The 19,140-nt window shown below is 49.0% G+C and overlaps 1 protein-coding gene across 3 annotated transcripts in view; it reads left to right on the forward strand.

The window, feature by feature from the left end:
• The window catches only part of PCDH19 (protocadherin 19), a 58,458-nt gene that overhangs the window by 20,870 nt on the left and 18,448 nt on the right, over positions 1-19,140 (forward strand). Inside the window, exons 3-4 of one of the 3 annotated variants that reach the window (XM_032123830.1) lie at positions 6,185-6,243; positions 9,650-9,822. In XM_032123830.1, coding sequence (XP_031979721.1) covers positions 6,185-6,243; positions 9,650-9,822 — 232 coding nt within the window. The other 2 variants (XM_032123831.1, XM_032123832.1) reach the window with 2 other exon arrangements.

Genomic DNA, 19,140 nt, shown 5'->3' on the forward strand with positions numbered 1-19,140 from the left:
TTACTTTTCCAGAGACGCTATGTTGGTAGTTCACAGCTTGCAGTCTCCTCTATGAGAAGCTTTGTCAGTGAGCTGGGTGTGGGGAGATGGCTGCAGAGGGAGATGCCAGAGGTCAGGTCCTTTCAGCTCTTCCAGGTGACTGGCTCCTAAATGCTCCTTAGGAGCTGAATCGCTTCATGTTTTCCTTCTGTCTTGCCTGGGGCTGTTGACAAAGGCGCGTCCTCTGCCCCCTCCCTTGGCTTGTGCTTCAGTGCCCGTGGAGTGGCTGGAGCTACTGATGGACACCAGTGGCCAGATGGGTCCTTTCCAAGGGCGCTGGCCCTGCGGGGGATCTCAGAGCCACAGCACAGCTTGGCTGCCAGGGGAGAGGGCGGTGGGTTCCTTGGTGTGACGTGGGCATTGCTCTTCCCGCTGTGTCTGTCAGCGTTTGCTGATTCTCCTCCATGGTGGCAAGCCCAGTAGCTATTTGGGTGGAGTTTGCACTGCTGCTTAACCCAAAGCCTCGGGCTGCTGCTGCTCTCAAACCTCTGACACCCCCCATGCCAGGAGGTGCGGATATGGGATAGTTGGATCTGGGGAATAGGGGTCTGTTTGGCGTCTCCGCAGCGGTGCTGCTCAGACCCTCGTGCGCGGCTGCGGATGCCACACGTGCCGTCAGTGCCAGAGCGGAGCTGGTGGGGAGCAGGGAGAGGAGGAGCAGAGCTCCTCAAGTGGGTCAGGCTCTGCAGCTGGTCACAGGTCCTGGCAGCAGCATCCTCGTCAGTGGCCATAGCATGGGGCTAATTATGTGCCATCGCACACAACGGGGGAAAATCTCTCCTGATGTCCTTTGTGATGTGCTCCCAGCCCGGAGCTGGATCTGATGAGTCTCCTGCCGGTGTGCAGAGGGGGACCAGCCGTGTTGCTGGGTGTGAGAGCATCAGCACCAGCCTGGCTGTTCCTCTCGGGCCGTGGGGCTCGATTCCGGTGTTCCGTGGGGTTTCCTACTCCGCCTGCTCCTGGTGGGAAGGAGTCTCAGACTGTTTCCCTATTTCCCATGGGCTAAATGAGCAGCTTGCTAAATGATAATGGCTTTCCCTCATTGCTGATGCGTACTTCATTTGACCTGGTCCCTACTTGGAAATTTTCACTGTTGCCCAAGTGCAGCTGGAGTGTTCTTATTTAATTTGCATGAATTCTGTATCACCCACAATATAATTCAAACCATAAGAATTAAATGCTGGTGAGATCTCCTAATAGGCAGCATCAGTTCTATTGCAGATGCTGGAGCCTGTGATTGAGTGGCCCATGGAGAACAGGACTGAGGATACAGAAGGACCAGGAGAAGCGGTCTTACAAGCTCTACCCTTCCCACCAGGGAGGCACAGTGGATTTTTGGGAACAATTTGCCATTTCTGTGGTCCCCAGTGGCGCCTGCAGCACAGAGGGAAAGTCAGGAGGCTGGTGCTCCAGGTGGAGATGTGCAGCTTGATGCAGAGGATGAGGAGCCGTCGCGTGTTTCTGGAGGATTTTGTGACACCCAAAAGGAGAGATGCACATTGCAGCCTTGGAGAAAGGTCCGCTTTGTTTTTTAATAATAAAGGGTGACATGCAAGCTTTATTAACGAGGCATGTAGGGGAAAAAAAGGCTCAAGGGATAACCCTGAAAAAGTGGCGCTAAATGTGTCATTTTTATGAAGCTGAGTTTGTGAAGGGTCCCTACATGCTTTGGCAGGAGGTTGCAGCAGGTTTACAATAATTTGTGGAAAGATAGAAATGTTTTCACCCTGAAGTGAGAAGAAGGGCCAAAAACCCTGTGTTGAGATGCTTCAGAGCCGTCTTCCGAGGCAGAGGCTGGCGGATGGATGGATACCTGTCACTTTGGGTTGGGAGAGATGGGCCCAGCTCTGAACAACCATGGACTTTGCTGGGGGCTGGCTGATGTGTGGACTGAGGAATCAAACCCTTTATCAAGAGCCTGGATCCACATGCAGTGCAGAAAGCTGGATTTTCACCTCTGTGGAGTTTGCTTTGAAAAAAATCCCACATCTGAAATAGCTGGAAAGAGGGAAGAGTGATGAAGAACCAGATGCCAGGCATCTGCCCTGAGGCGAGCAGGCTACGGGGACATGGCTGTGCTGATCCCAGCCTGCTGGCATGGCCCAGGACACATCCCTCCCACCCTGGGGACTGACCCCAGCCAGCATCCTCTATTTCTCCAGCAGTCTGCGGTGCTGGTTGTGCCCGGAGTTGCTGCAGCCCGCTGACCTTTCTGCTGGCACTTGCATTAGTTCCTCTTAAACTGCCTTTAGATCCACCAGAGTTTATTTCTGTTTCTAAGGCAGAGAGTGAGCAGTCGTTAGAGCAGTGCCCTGTTGCTAACAGACCTTTTGCTGTCGGGGAAGTCACCCCGTCGATATCCAGGTCAAGAAGAGTTGTACTGACGTTTGTACATCCTTTTTTTTTTTAATTTAATGGAATTGGCAGTCCTCAACCAAAAGTAACCGCAAGGGGGGAAAAAAAAAGTGTTTAATATTTCCCTCCTGATTGCTTGATTTGGAATGTGTCTGTTGTTATATTTATATTTGTGTTGCTAAGGCAGCGGTTGAAAGCATTTTTCAAATTAGGCACTGGTAAGTTGTATGCCGAGCCAGGGCTCCTTTTGATGGCATTGACACCAACACGTCTGCATCTGGAAAGCAAATCCTGAGCCCAGAGGACAGCAGGGTTTCTCTCCTCCAAGAGAAAAGCAGGCTGAGGCTACAGACTTTATGCAAGGTGTTATTCAGCATTTGCCGATGTCTGGAATGCACTGTTTATTCATGGCACAGAGGCTGTGGGGCTGAGCGTGACAAGTGTGAACATCCTTTCTTCGCATTACAGCGAGCAGGAGCTGGCAGCATGTTTGGGAGGTCCTTGCTGCGCCTGGCTCTGAACACGGAAAGGAGAGGCTGGACTTGGGGCTGGGCTCCCCTTTGATTTCTACAGGAGCGATGCTGATTAGTGAGAAAGTGACAGTTCATTTGCTTTTGCCAAAATAATGAAGAAGATGTGGGCCAGCCTCTCAGTGATGCACTTGATGAAGAGCACACTTTCAACGGTGCCAGCCAGCCTTACCTTTTACCTCTTTTTTGTTCTTTGACTTTGTTCTTTGGGTCTCATTAAGAGAGGGAGCGGATCCTTTCCCAATTAAGATGTTGACATGTCGAAGACACTCTCCTTTCCCGTCATTTTGCCTCTGTTTGTAAATGATTGCACCTTGCAGGATGAACTAGAATTAAATCAAGTGAACTTTGATTGAATAATGCAAGCTGTAAAGCAGCCCTTCTCCATGAAAAATCTGATTTCTTTTTTATTTTTCTGTTTTGATCCCCTAGTCTGCATGGAGATAACCTTGACAGATAATCCCATGGCAAAGTAAAGAAACCGGGCTGGAGGGAGTGCGCCAGTGCGGGAAGGATGGGCAGCCCACCCTTGTGCCAGTGTGGGCAGCACAGGCAGCTCTCACCTCCAAGGATGCAGACCCAGGGAAGAGGATTTCCCATCCCTGTGGCCGTGTCACTCCTTGTTTCGTCTGAAGTCTGGAAGTAATTATCATTACTTGTGCTGTGTCCAGCAGTGGGGGAATTGGAAGCCTGGGAACGGATGCTGTGTCCAGCCCCTCAGGAACCCTCTTCTCCGTGCGGATGTGGGGTTTCATCAGTGGCGTGGTGCAGAGCGTCCTGAGGAGGGGGGACACATGGAGCAGGGAGTACACAGGAAGGACGTTACTTCAGTCCATCAAACATAAATCCCGGGAATTTGCTCATCGGTGAATGAGTTGAGCCAGGATATGGTCTTTGTTTTTGGTTTGAAATCAACAGCAAAGCTCCCAATGCTGTTGGTCCGAGGAGGATTTGGTGCCAGGTCTGTATCTGGGCTGTGGTGCGGTGCACGTGTGGCATCTCCTCAGCCTGTGGCATTTTGGTGGCACTGGTCAGTCTTTCCCTGTGGATGGCCTTGGGTATTCCTTGGCCCCTGAAGCCTGGGCGATGCAGTGTCCATGCTCTGAGTGTTCTAAAGCTCTTCAGTGTACCTGTATGTATTGAAATTGGCTGTCTGCATCCCCTCACCCAGCTGGTCCTCTCCTGGTTTTCCCGGGGCTGAACTGTGCACATGCAGGGATGGAGATGATGGAGGTGGTGGTGGGTGCAGGGGGTCTCCCTGCTGCTGGGGATGCAGGGATGGATCCAGCTGAGGCTCTGGGCTTCTGGGAGCCCCTTCCCCTGTCTGCCAGTGCTGGGTGATAGAGGAGGCTCCCCCCTGTGCAAGGATTGTGCCAAAACTGGCTGCAATCCCTTCTGCCCCCCATTGCTTGGCTTCTCTCAGCTCATTTGGGGTCTGCTGTGAGGCTGCTTGGGGGGGATGCTGTGGGGTGGCATCCACCCCCTTGGGATGCCAGCCCCAGGAGTGATGGATAAACACAGGATCAGGTATTTTCTGTGGTATTTAGGTTCTTGGGTATCATGTGCTTTGAAAATACATGTGTGTGTTTGCTCCTGAGCTCTGAGCATCAAAGTCGTCCGGCAGGACCGCAAATGCAGGAACTGCAGGGACCAGTAGTTTGTGCAGTAAATCTCCTGCGTGACTCTCCAGCAGTAATTACTGTGTGAAAGTAATAACCGAGCTGTGCTGAGTGCTAGGCCAACTCCCCCGGCTCGCTGCTCCTCGCATGTTCCTCTCTGGGAGGTTCCTGTTTGGTAAATTAGATATTGTGCTGTATTTCAGAAAAGGTTACACTTAACCAATGCTGCCTCTGCTTTATTATCTTGGCAGAGCCGTGTAACCTCGGCTGGGGTACGATTGGATTTCACATTCGGCTCTGCTGCAGTGGCCCCACTCCCTGCATCCTGCCATTGTGATTACGTTAGCAGCAGACTCTGCTTTCCTTTATTTATTGAGACATTAAAGATGCATGCATTTATTTTTACCATGTTCATAATTGCCATAAAAACAGGCCATAGTATCCCAGAGCGGTGCTTTGGGAAGGAGAACAACCACGGGGCTGGGGCGAGGAGGAGCGTGGCAGAGAGGAGGCAGGACAGGGCTGTGGGGCAGGTGGGTGTCCCCGGTTCTGTTGTGGGAGGATGCTGCTGTTTTGAGGAAGGGGAGCAGAGCAAAGACTGCTCCTTCTGCTGTTCAGGATTTAAGGAGCATCCCCAGGGCCAGGGATGGTGCTGGTGGGAGCCCAGGTGGGATCCCTGCGGATCTGGGGGGACTTTGGGTGGACGGACAGGTGGACTGGGGTGCCTGACTTGTACAAGGTCTGGCATCCTCAGGGCTCCCTGAAGTGCAGGAAGGATCCCGGCCAGGCTGTGCAGATCCCACCATGTTCCACCACTGTGGTTATCCATGCACCTCCCATCACATCCTACCATGCACCTGCCACTGCATCCCACTGCACAGCTCCTGCCACGTGCCCCCTGATGGCTCCCTCCGTGGTCTCGTGGCTTTCTCCCTGCTCTCTCCCCTACCTTCTGGTTGCTTTTTTTGTGGTTCCTTACCTGCTGGCAGCACCAGAACCCTGGGGCTGTGTAATCTGACGTTGAAAGACGGCGTTTCAATTGCAGAGAGAGTTAGTGGGTTTTGCTTGCAAGTAACAACTCCTTTGACTTTTCTCCCCTTCTTTTACTCCCCTCTAACTTTTAAGCATGTCACCCATTGTTTGCTTTTTTATTAATAACAGAGCCCACTGTCTCTGCAAATGAAATGATGTAAAACAAAGAAAAGTGCCCGCATTAAATTCTCCGGCAGGGGATTACCTTGCTGGCATTTACATATCCATGCAATAAATATTTTAACATGTTAATTATACACTAATAAGAAAAATACCTTTTGAACTTTCAGTCAAATTGACACACACAGAACTGAGTCCATCAGGGAATTAGAAGCAATTAGTTTTGTAACAGAGCATAGTCACATTGTTTCTTGTCTGCAAATTGTTCTGTGGTCACCAGCCAGCCTCTTTTTTGGTGAAAGTTGGGGGAAAGACTGACAGGTACGGGAGTTTTCCATTCCTGGCTCTGTCCTGCTCACAGGGGCCTGTCCCATCATGGGGTGCTCCTTCCCTCTTGTGGGGTTTCGTCCTGGCCCTGCAAACCTGACTCTTCCCAGTCATGGAGAAATCAGACTTGTAACCATCTCCGTTTTCTTCTCCTCCTTCCAGACTGAAAACTACTCCTTTGATTCCAACTACGTGAACAGCAGAGCTCATTTAATAAAAAGGTACGTAGGCTTGCTTGAAGGGCTTGGCTTGGCCCTGCCAACTCCCAAGGGTTTAATGTTCTTCCATGCTGCATTATATACTACTTGCTTATTTTATTATGCAAAACTTTTCAAGAGTAATAATTTGATTTTAAAACAGTACTTACTTCCCATTAAGTCCCATTGCTCATGGTTTGCAATAAAGGAAAGTCTTTTTTTCCTTCTCTTTGGCTTTTTCATGCTGGGAAGGTGCAGTAAGTGAGGTAGAGTGCTGTTACCCTGACAACTTTCAAATTCTGAGAGTTTATTCCATTTGAATGCACAGGAATAAAAGGATAGATTTGGGTGGTGAGATCTCCCTGCCATGTGAGGCGGGGAGAATTAAAAAAAAAACCAACAAGTTGTTTGGGGGCAGGTAATTGGGTTGGATGCAGCTCACTGTTCTAGCTCACTGTTTCAGTTTGAATACCAAGGCAAACAGCACATTGCTAGGCTGATTTCTTCCGTGGGTAAAAAGGAATCAATCAGTTCAACTGCAACCTGGCAGTTACCCTTGGGGGAATTGAACCCTTTGGGTGAAATACCGCTATCCTCAGAGCCTAGCAGTGGTGAGGGAATGTCTCTGGCACTTTCATGCCAGGGCTGCCCAGCTGAACCCCACTGGGCTGTGTTAGCCCAGAGGCGAGCATCGCCCCGGGGGCAGGAGGCCGGGCTTGCCGCTGCCTCCCGGGAAAGGCACTGGCACAGCACGATCAATACCGCTCACCAGGAGCTGCAGGGCTGCAGGGCCAGCTCCCTGTGCAGGATGAGGGTGCAGGACACGGCCAGCAGCTCCTTGCCCACATCCCTCCTCTCCCCAGGGCCCAGCCGAGGTGTGTGGGGAGCAAACCATGCCCGTGCCTGCGCCCATGCCAGTGCCCAGCGGGGCTGTGCGTGGTGGCTCTGCAGAAGCCATCGCTGAACCAAGGGTTTTACAGAGAGCAGAAGCTGGCCCTGAACTGTTGAGATCTGATCTGAGCAGTAAAAATATCCAATTATCTGCCTGGCTGAGATCCCATTTGTTTACATCTTAAAAACCTGAGCAGTAAGGGAGCTGCGAGCGCATTGTTTAAGCAGTGCGGGTTCAGGCAGCGAAGGGCAGGTGTATTTGCCTGCGTGGCTTGTGGTGTTTAACGATGCTAATGTGACTGTGAGAGTTGGCTGGGCCTGTGCCACGCTGCTCCTCGCCAGAGGTCTTCAGGCACACTGAAAAAACCCCAAATCTATTAAATCTTTCCTCATTCACATCTAAGATAAAGGCAAACAGCGCTCCCGCCTGCCGCGGCGGGGCTTACTCCGAGGCTGTATTGTTTGGGAAATGCTGCTGCTGCCGGTTCCCCCAGACCTGCCCATCCTTTAGAGAAGTGTCAGCCGTGGAAACATGTCGTGTGGCTGCTGCATTATGGTCTGGCTCACTGTGGGGAAGATAAATGCCTGGTAACATGGGTTGTCTGCGCATTATGAACAGCAGCTCCGTGTAGGACAGCGGTTCCCCTTGCTTTCTACCTTTGTCTTGTATCTTAAGTACAATGAGTGCCAGGAATGCTGTGCAGACATCTGAGAACAAAAAATATTTGCTGTAACATACCGTGGCATCATTTTCATCCTTTGCCTTTATGAAGATGTTGTAGCTCTACTATCTTTGGTGAGTGAATCTTCTCAAATCCAGCACTTAATTAATCTATTTGTACTTCTCCTGTGTTGTCTGCCTGCCTCTCTCTCTCATCCACACACGCACAAATGAATTGTAGATTTGTAGTGCTTTCTTAACTTAGAAAACTTTGATGTCACCTGGAATCAAAGTCAGTGGCTTCAACAGGGACATCTTTATTTAAAAGGTGATGTTTGAAGGTTTGCCAATTTATATGTATTTCAGAGCTCCCCCCTCATGTGCTTTTGCAGAGCATCAGATGGTGGGTGGTCTGCTTGGTTCCCCTGGAGACACAAAAGGGCTTTTCAAAGTAGTGAAAATCTCCAGCTCTTTGGGGCTTTGAGGGCCGTGTCGTTCACTGACGTTTCACACCAGATCAACCAGTGAGAAAGTTTGGAGAAGTGGATGCAGGTGGATCCTCCCAATGAGCACAGTTTTCCCATGCCAAGGCTGGGCATGGAAGGAGCACAGGCTGTGCCACATGGGGCAGGTGCATCTCAAGGTGTCCCTGCCACTTGCAGCAGCCCAGTGTCCTGGGGCATGGCCCCTCTCAGGGTGTTGGGGAGTAGCAGAAGAGTCCCAAATGCAGCCAGAAATGCAGCTCTTCATAGAATCACAGAATGATTTGGGTTGGAAGGGACCTTACAGATCATCCAGTTCCACCCCCCTGCCATGGGCAGGGACACCTTCCACTATCCCAGGTTGCTCCAAGCCCTGTCCATCCTGGCCTGGAACACTTCCAGGGATCCAGGGGCAGCCTGTGCCAGGGCCTCTCCACCCTCACAGGGAAGAATTTCTTTCTAATATCTAAGTCTCATCTCTCGTCTTCCAGTTTAAAACCATCCCCCCTTGTCCTATCACTGTCTGTGTAAAAAGCCACTCTCCTCTTTTTTGTATGTCCTATCACTATTTGCCCATGTAAAAAGTTACTCCTTTTTATAAGTCCCCTTTAGGAACTGGAAGGCGCTCTAAGGTCTTCCCAGAGCTTTGTCCAGGATGAACAGTCCCAGCTCTCTCAGCTTGTCTTCATAGGAGCTGTCCTTCTTCCATCCCTCTGGCCTGGGGGCTGCGTTCTGTGGGGTGTTGGGGCTGCTCAGCCCTTTGGGGGAAATCTGGCAGCAGCTCAGTCCTTGGGTCCTCCCAGCAGTGGCTGTGCTTGCAGGGGCTCTCAAGGATGTTTGACTGCATATCAGATTTCCTTACAGCTGCATGAACTTGGACCCAGAATCACTGGTTTATTTTTAAAAATAAGAATGCATCATCATGATTAAAAGAAATTCCTGTTTCTGGGAAGACTTTTATTTTTAAGGTTTAAGTGATTAGGATTTGGCTTATAACCTAAAAAAATGGGGTTTAGATCTTGTGTAACTTCATTATGAGGTAATACAACTTGGGAGAGCCAAGTTGTAGAAGCAGCTCATTTAAAGTATATTTTTAAAAATTTTAATTCAAATCGTGCTTCGCTCTGAGCTTCCCCAAGACCCACGGCAGCCTGACTGTACCCACAGGCTGACACCACACCCATGGGCAGGAGCAGCCTGTGGGGTGGTGCAGGCTGGATGCTGTGTTTCGGGGTGCAGAGGTGCCAGTCGGGGAGCATTCCCCCCACGCTCCCTGCCCCAGCTCTCCGTGGCTGGGCAGTATCACTGGGTGCTGTGGAGGGCAGGGACCTCCCATCTCGTGGGGTGTCGGGGGCCACCTTGTCCCACCCAGTAAGTGACAGCTGTGTTTCCCCAGCAGCTCCACGTTCAAGGACTTGGAGGGGAACAGTCTGAAGGACAGTGGCCATGAGGAGAGTGACCAGACAGACAGCGAGCATGATGTGCAGCGGGGCCTCTACTGCGACACGGCCGTCAACGATGTGCTGAACACCAGCGTCCCCTCCATGGGCTCCCAGGGCCCTGAGCAAGGTGAGCCACTGCTGCACCCTGAGTGGTGCCCACTGCCCCCCGCATGCCGCATCTGCTGGCTCTGGTGCTGCCCAGGTGGGTGTGCAGTGAGGATGCTCAGTGCTCGCTGGGGATAATGCTGTACATCGTCAGAGCGCTGCGTTGATATAAATTAATCTTCACGCCACTCCTGTCAGGTAAGTGAGCAGTTGGGGTTATCCTCTACTCACAGGCAGAAAACCCAAGGCCCTGAGCGTCTGCCTGACAGCGAGTGGGTGTTGGGATTAGGGCTGGTCCCTGCCCGCGCTCCCCTCTGGAGCACCGATGGTGTGTGTGTGCCCTTCCTGGTGCTCCTGGCCCAGCTCCGGAGCTCCTATGCGGGCCCTGTCCAGGCAACTTGTCTCAAAGGTCAGCAGAGCATGTAGGCAATTAGTCAGGCATCCCACGAGGGATTAGCTGAGGCCACTGGGCGAGGGTTTGAGTCTTCTCTCCTGCATAGGTGGCAGGTTTCAGCTCTTACCGTCCCCACGTGCAGGGATGAAGCCCTGCTCTGGAATCAGACCGGTATTAGCTAGAGGAAGGAAGTCAGAGGAGTTCAGCTGAGCCCAAGTGTCATTTGTACTTGGGCATGAATGTCGCTTTTAATGTCTGAGGGATGCAAACATCCTATGCAAACATCCTGTCTTTTTCAATTAAGGAGCCTGAGTGCGGCTTGGTGCTCCGGCGCAGGGGAGCCTCGGGGCACTTGGCTATATCTTGAGATAAGCTGTAGCTGAGGCTCAACTGGAAGCCCCACTGCTAAAAGACTTAAGGATATGAAAACAAAATGTTGTGATTATGAACTGGTCTTCAGCTGTTTAATTCAATTCATGGTAAACATCATTAAAAGCCTTTGTTTTGCTGTCATAAAAGAGTCAAACGGGGGAGAGAGAGTTCTTGCCATCTGCGCCTCCGAGTGTGGGATTTTTCTGGAGAGAATCTGATCGCTGTATTAATTCTCGATAGAGTCTGTTAAATGGCCGTAGTTAACCCTGTAAGACTCCACGAGGAGGGGAACACAGAGGTCACCTACACATTCCACGCTGCCAGCCACACTAATTGGAGAGGGATGGCATCCGCAGAGATAATGTATTTCCAGACAACCCTACTGTGGCCAAAGATGAAAAAAATTAAACATTTATATAACTGTACAGTGGCAGTTTAATTCTCTGCGGACCAGCACCGTGTCAGAGAATGCAGGCTGATAGCTATCATTTATTATTCTTCCATTACAAAGAAATGCTTTTTCATTTCGATCAGGAGAGGGTTTCCTAAGATGCATTTGTAGTAAGGGATGACTGCAGGAGCAAAAATGTTCATAATTGATTCCCATCCTGGTGAATGGTCTGAGCAACATCTGTTAATTTTTTGTCACATTTCTTCAGCAAAAAACCCAATCTCAATGGACTGAAGATAGGGTTTTACAGGGATTACATTCCTGATAAGTCTGCGTGCTGGCTCTGATAACAATGCAAATAAGTTAAAGAGGCTGAGCTGGAGGCAGAGCTCATCAGAGGAGTCAGATGGAAGTAAATATGGCTCAGTCCACTGTAGCATGAACTTCTCACTGCGTGTACAATACACCCCAAAAATCAAGTGTATTTCCAGAAGGTGACTTCTGAAAGCAACCTGTCTGTCTCCTGGTCCTGCTGTGGCCAAGGGGGTTGGTGCTCCTGGGTCTGGTTTATTTCTGGGAGGAAAGCAGCATGCCAGTGCTGCAGTGCCATCCAGCTGCACCTGCAGGCAGGTGTGCCACAATCAGCTCTCTTGTCCTGCGGGGCCCCCACTGTCTCGTGTGGAAGAGCTTGGGGTAACCCTGTGAGGTTATCGGGGTGTTGGTAGAGCAAGGAGAGGAGCAGCACAGGTGGGGAAGTTAGTGGTTACTGTCACAGAAGCTGGATAAAAGGTTAAAGAGAGTGTTGCCTGAGCTGGTTTGTGAAACAGGTACTGCAGAAAGTAATCAGGAAAATCAAAATGCTGAGGTGATAATGATAACAGCAGTTCCCACATGATTAAAGTGATCATTTTGGCTTGGTAATTTTTAGTGGATTTTGGGGCAGAGTGGCAGGGTGGGGGGGAAACACAAGAAATTCAGTGACAGGACTGTTGGCTGACTACTGCTCCAAACACACAGTCCTTGTCTGAAGAGCAGCCTGGCAGCTCATGTACCTATGCTTTGCTTTTGCTTGTTGTCCCTGCCCAAACTGCCTCTCATGTAATCCAGAGAAATGGGGTGGGGGACTTGTCGTCAGAGTTTGCTTGTTGATGGTAATGATCTCCTGTCTGGGAGCCTGGCGTGGTTCTCCCGTGGCCAGTCTCTGCTGGTCTTGGACCTCAGCTGGTGACACCACGAGTCCTTCACGAGTGGCCAGCTCTCAGACTTTATCCCAATAATTTGTTAGTCTTTACCTGCTCAGTGGGTAACCCAGGATCTGCCAAAGGCAGACTCTGGTTGGCAGAAATCCTGGTAGCTGGGTAGCAGAGAATGATCCCTCTGTGGTGGCTCAGGGTGGTCAGTGTGGACCTGTCTGGCCAGTCTTTGCCTACTGAGATGCTAGATTTCCTGCAGAGGGAGGTAGGCTTGGATGGGTCCAAGCTCCTTTGGCTTCTTAAACCAGTGTGTGAGCTGGCACCAGTGCTGAGTACTTGGGTGTGGAAGCCCCAGGGAGCTGCTGGTGTTTCAATTTCCTGGTGCCACTCTTGGGTGGGAGTGACACCAGCTGCCAGTCCTGCTGGCAGGAGCCCTTTCTCCACCTTTGGAAATGACCTAGATTTCTAGAAAAATGGCAAACCATAGCATGGGGAGTGTTGAGCGTTAGTGGGTAGCAGCAGGTCATCAGAAATACTGCCTGGAGCTCAGCCACATTGCGTATTTTGGGAGCAGGACTTCTGCCCAGTCCCTCTTTACCTCAGGATCTTAATTATTGATTATAAATTCATCTGATGAAAAGATGGCTTTAATTGCTCTAATATGTACCCAATTTGGAGTTCATTATCGCCCAGGATTGTTTTCCTTCCCTTGCTAATTGACACCAAATGGGATGCAGAGGAAGGCGGGCACTGGTGCCGTTCCACTTTCCACGATTGCCTGGCTGCCGTTTAATTGTTTGTTTATCTGTGGAGGTGTAAAGCGCTGCTGGAAGTTTATCTGTACTCTCTTCCTAACGACGTCCTCAGCTGAACTTCCAAACGGATTTGTTTGAGAGAGGGGTGTTTTCAGCGGCTCTTGGATCTCAGTGATGTTTTGGGATGGCTGGAGCAGTCTGCTGGAGGACGGGGGTAAATCCTGGGGTCCTCTTCGTGTCTTGGCCTATTTCACTGCAAGATGTGGTGGATTTTCTCCATATCCTGTGACTCGAAGTCCAGCACTGGAGGAAACCCTGCTTTCCAGGAGGAGCTGGAGCGTGTGGTGCTGCCGGGCAGGGACCCACCGGCGCATCGCCCCTGTGGACGGTGTGGGGGATGGAGACATTGCGGGTTCGAAGCTCCTGACACCTGTTCCTCCCAGCAACACGGGGAGATCTCAGCGTGAAATGTTTCCCAACACTGCAGACTGTGGTGGTGGTTTTCCCGGGAAATGGCAGCATGGACCAGATGTTTCACAGGGTAATTGAAAATTCCATTTTATCAGAAAGCGTTTGCTGTCAAAAAGTTTTATCTTTACTTCAACAAAGAGGTTGATTAGATCCCTCAGGACCTGAATTAGCATCTTTGAGGCTAGGTACTCTGTTTTGTGATTCAGGTAGTTATTCCTCCCTTGGTTTTGCTCATACTGGTGCTTTTTTCTTTAAATCCCTTTGCCCTCTTCCAAACATAGTGTTTGTGCAGGTTTGGCTTGTTTTCTTTGTGTGGATGTGCACCAGCACCTAGATTTGCTTAAATGTATTCTACTGCCTTTTTCACCTTGCCTTGAGCGAGAGCCATTCTCGTACTCTGTAAGTCATAGGAGCTCTTTCCAGCATAGAAATCAGAAAGGCAGTATTTCAAATATAAGTTTTTAATGTTAGAAGCGACAGATTTTACACTTATCTTAATTCCCAGTGCTGGCCAGTATTTTAACCATCAATTGTAGAAAGAAAATCATTGGTCCAATGAAGCAGTGATTCGCTGTTTAAGATAAAAATAAAAATAGAAAATACGAAAATAATAAGCACACACTAATCATAAAAATGGCAGTGTTAGAAATAGTCACCACAGCCATAAAATAGTGAAAAAGCTTTAAAATCAAAATGAGATTTAAGCAATGTCAGTAATGGATCTCTACAGAGAATTGCTTCTAAAAGCATCACTTCCACTTTTCTGGTGCCAGATCAGCAGTAAAGGTTCACGTGAAATGTCATCTGGAAAGACCTGATCCCGCATACATTTCCACATCTGTGTAACTTTGCTCACAGGGGAGATTTAACTGTGTCTGAGTCCCATAAACCCCAGCAAGATGAAGGGTTCTTTGAATAGAAATGGGTTATATTTAAATAGTTATGTTAAGTCTTCTTTATACTGTCACACAGTATAGAAGTAAGATTTGGATGTAAAGGAGAAATGGGCCCATGATATTCACTGGAACTTCTCTCGCTGGTTGCATTCCAAATTATTCAGATGTATCATCATTTAGGGGATCAGGTTTTACCTAGAGTATTCCAATTGGTTCTTATGCTCATCTCCATAGTATCTGGGTGTATTTCAGTTGTGAATTGAGAACATGACTAATGGTATTAACTGGAGGCAAACACAGGTATTAGAAACTGTTGATGTTTTTGAGCTGATTTCCAGCAGTCGTTCTACCTACAACCCCCTTTTACTCTGCAGAAAAGCCTTTCTGTAGAGCTGCAGGTACCTGAAGACCTAAGTGACAAGTTCTAGGGCTTTGGAGGCTGCATTTCTCTGGAAGTTTCTACAAATTATATAAATAAAAATATAAAAATAAAAGTGTCTACTTTCTTGTATTCATATATGCAGCACAAGACATAAAGTATAGCATTCATACGTGAGTGACAGCACATCCCTTAAGATGGATAAATGCTGTAAGCTTTCTTTATAGGGCAGTGTCAATTACTACAGCTCCTCTGATTTCTGTATTATTGCACAGCTCTCTGGTAAAGCAGCCACAGTGAGCTCAGTGTGCTCCTGCAGTGGCCAGCGTGGAGGGAGCAATCAGCTTCTCACGGTACTTTGAAAGCCCAGAGAAGGATTTTTCTGATGAGTGGGTAAGCTGGTCTTTGGGAAGAGGAGTTGATTGTCTTGTGATTCCCACACTTCTAAATGATTGCGTGTTGAGCTCTGTCTGGAGGTTACTGATGCTTTTGTCCATGTTCTCTCCATGCTCCCCAAGCTCCTGCTGACGTTGCCGAACTGGAATTGTGGAGGGGAGTAATATCTTTTGTTAGACCATCGAATGTAACTGGGAAAAAGTCTGTCCTGCTCAGTCTAATGAGCCTCTCTTCAGATGACCCTTATCATTGCCAGGAGCGTGATGATCCCTTATCATCCTTATAAGGATGACCCTTATCATTGCCAGGAGCGTGATGATCAGCTCCTTCTTCAGAGGGTGATGTGGACAGGCAGAGCCGGGCAGAGGGACAGGTGGCCCTGCCTTTGGGCTCAGCTCCCTTCAGCTCCACGCCACGTCAGTGCAGAGCAGGGCAGTGGTCACTCCAGAAGGTGTCATAACCCATGCGTGGACGTGCTGGTTGGCACGGACAGATCCCTCGTGCTGCTCTCCCTCAGTTTCTCAGTAACACTGAGCACAGCTTGGAGAAGTCCTTGCTGGGGGGTGATGGGGGGCAGGGGTGACACTGAAGTCATCTCTGTAGCAGTAAGTGAGGCCAATGCCTCTTTGTAACAGCAGAACGAAATAACAAACAGATGTGCAACCTCCTTTGTTTGCATAAGAAGCATTATCCTATATCCCACATTCCTGGCACCCTTCCTTCCGTTTTCAAGTTCCTTCAAAGATAGCTCTCTCAGAGACTTCATCACTGAAGTTACTCCATTCAGGGTCACGGGAGTTATAACCTTTAGATCCTCAAGTGTTTTCCCCCTAAGCACAGAGAAAACTCACCAGATGTGAACATTTTGGCAACTTGGAGAGGAAAATTAAAACTTGAATCCATGCCTCGTTGTGTAGGTTTGTAATGGATGAATGATCAGCCGAGAAATTTGGAGAGTTTCTACTGTTTTATTGTACTTTTTAATGAGATTTTGTCAAATTCAGTCACTGCTTAGCCATATTTTTGCTGGGTGACTGGAGAGCAATTTATAGGAGATATGAAGAAGAGGTATTTCTGATTAGAGAATTTTAGCTTCTATTTGTGCTTGGTTTAGTTAACTGTTCCTAAACTCCAGCCCAAGCAGAAGCCTTGCAGAGAAGATCTTTGTCTCAGGCTTCAGCTGAGGGATGGGGCGGTTCTAACCCTGGCTCTTCCAAAGCAACCTTTTCCAAAACCACTACCCAATACTTGGATTTCAAGATATTTTAAGATAAATAAACAGTTCAGTCAAGCTTGCAGCTTCCTTTTGCCTTATAAACAAGTCAAAAAAAGGCTCACATGGCCTCTTTTTCCCCTTTGCCAGTAACTTCTAAGGAAACCTTTAACACTTTCCTTCTCACAGCAGTTAAGACTGGCAAAGTGGTCAAGGTAATGGCCATCAGATTTTACAGTAGGGAAGGTATATGAATAAAACCAAACCTTCTGCTAACACAGCAGGCCAGCACTTCCCAATCTCCTCCTGTAATCAATCTACATCGTTAATGACTCTGAAAACAGACTGAACTGCTGGGGCTGGCACCGGGAAACTTGCATTACAAACTAACCATCTCTTATTAACCTTTCGGTGTTCCCTTCACAACACTGATTAGAGCCAAATAAAACTAGTGTTTGTGAAACTCTTAAGTTAAAATATAATTTTCAGAGAAAATATGGGAAACTCCAGAGCTCCTGTTTGCTTGGCCTTTCTTTTTAATTATGATGGAGGATGGCTGTTACTTGTTTAACAGAGGCTTGCATGATTAATGCTGCAATGTTACTGTAATTAAAACAGCAAAAAAAGGTGTGATTGGGGCCCATATAATTTACAGACATCTCGGCATTCTGGTGGCAGAGCTGCTCTAAGTGTTGCAAAGAGGAATCATAAAAATTTATTCTAATTAAAATTGCCAGATTGACTAAACAACAGGTGACTTACGTAACTTGAGCGACTTGCGCTTGGGGTGCGAAATCATCTGAAATCAGTGAATTATACAAAGCTGCCTATTATTCTGCTAAATGGGAAAGTGTGTGCTTACCATGGCAACCCGCATCAATTTTGCAGCCGCTGGAAAATACAGGGCCCTTTATTAAAGGAATAATCACCACAAGCAGCGCGGTGACCCCCGGCTCTGCGGGCGCGGGCGCACGGCGGGCTCGGGGCGGCCTCCTGGGCAGGGTGGGTGCCACAGGTGGGAGCCTGCTGTGGCACCAGGACACGTGCCCGGCAGCCTGCGGCGTTCTGCTGTGGACCAGCATCTCCAGAGGGCCTCCACAAGTCAGGTGCCTGTTGTTTTTCCCTCCAAAACGTGGTGCAGTTAATGCTGATATGCGCAATAATGACAAATCGTTTGGACCTCTGTTAATTAGGCTGCGTGCTGCAGAGAGCTGTAGGGCAGGGACTGTGTCTCCCCTGGGTGCAGGGGAAGGAGCCCACCCGTCTCTGAAATATGGTGATATGGGTGAGTGTCTGAACTGTTCCAGTTCCTGCAGGAAGCTGCTGAAGGGAGACACACCACTGGGTTTGTATGTAGGTTGTTTTACTAAATGATCTATGTAATAATATATAAGTCAAAACTCTGTAATAATTGGCACCAAACAGCAAAGAGAACTCGCAGCTTTTATCTGTCTTGAGGGAAGTGCTGCCACTCAAAACTCGTGAGTGCTATATTTTATTTCTCATACAGCATATATGAATGTAAGAGTAGATATTTTTAAATGGGTCACAGAATTATTAAGAAGTTTGGCAGCCTTTCCTCCTGGTGCTCACAGGTACGCAGGGAGCGGGCGGGCTGGGGAGCAGGAGCGTGGGCCGGGCCGGGCTCTGGCTGGGTGTGTGTTGCCTTTGCGCAGTCATTTCCCCTTCCATCCTGCATTTAACCCCTGTGTCTGTTTGGAAAATAAGTTCTTTATAGCAAGTGTATTATAGATCTGTGTTAGTCACGATGTGTATAATCAGAGTACACATAATGTGGCCCCTATTTTTGCTGAGTGTCTGTAATGGTAGTGATCAGCCTCCCCACTCTCAGCATTAGCTCTCCTAGTGTTTTTATTTTTCAGCAGAAACCCCTTTTTGTTCCATTTTCTTTATTGCATTTTCACCCTTTTTCAAGTGTGAAGAACGACTTGGTTTGTAACCAGCTTCATTAGCTACCAGCACGTTGTGTTTCATTACCAACATCCACAGCTGGCTGGGGGTGCTGGCACATGGCAGCTGGTGGCAGGAGGTCACTGCTGTGTCACCTCACCTTCGGGCAGTGACAGTCACACCTGGGGCAGGGCAGTGGAGGCGGGTCGAGATGGGTCGGGCTCAAGGTCTGGGTGTCATAAACAGGGGGACATCTGGGTATGTGGAATGTCTGGCTGGAGTGAAACCAGAGCTGTATCCCAAAGAAATCCTGGGTTAGCATTAGTCCCTGCAGGAAAAGGAGTAAATTGAACCACAGAAAAAAAAAAAAAAAAAAAAAAAAAAAAAAAAAGATGAAAAACCCCCTCTCTGAATTGAAGCAATAGGAAATGAAAATTGCTGAGATACACTGTCATGTGGGTAGTGGTGCTACCAACCTTGTGCTGCAGTAATTACCTCTATGCATGCAATTTGTGCTCGGCTACGACTGATTTCCCACATCATCCGGTGCCCAGGCTATATTCAATCAGTCCCAGCTGGAGAAAACTATCTTGGATCATTTGGTGAGATTTCACCACAGATGCTACCTTGCATCCGGGGGAAGCGCCACGGAGCCGCCCTGGCACACAGCTGGAGTGTGGGGACGGTCACGGGAGGGTCCCTCCAGCCAGGGACACGGGCTGCCACGTCCTGTGGGGTGCTGGGGACCTGCAGCTGGTGGGGGTGAAAGGCGAGGAGCTTCTGGCACTTCCTAGGGGGAAGACTTGGCTCTGCTGGGTGCGTGCTGGAGAGAGAGCAGGTTTTGTGGCTGTTCCTGCTCTGTTTTATGTGAAAAATGAAAGAGTGAAGAGCGTCGGTTGGAAATTCTTGTGAGAAGCCAAGGGAGGTGGGTGTCCTCATCTCTTGCAAACCAATATAGGTCGAGCTCTT

Source organism: Corvus moneduloides, chromosome 14 (assembly GCF_009650955.1).
Source record: "Corvus moneduloides isolate bCorMon1 chromosome 14, bCorMon1.pri, whole genome shotgun sequence".
NCBI lineage: Eukaryota > Metazoa > Chordata > Aves > Passeriformes > Corvidae > Corvus > Corvus moneduloides.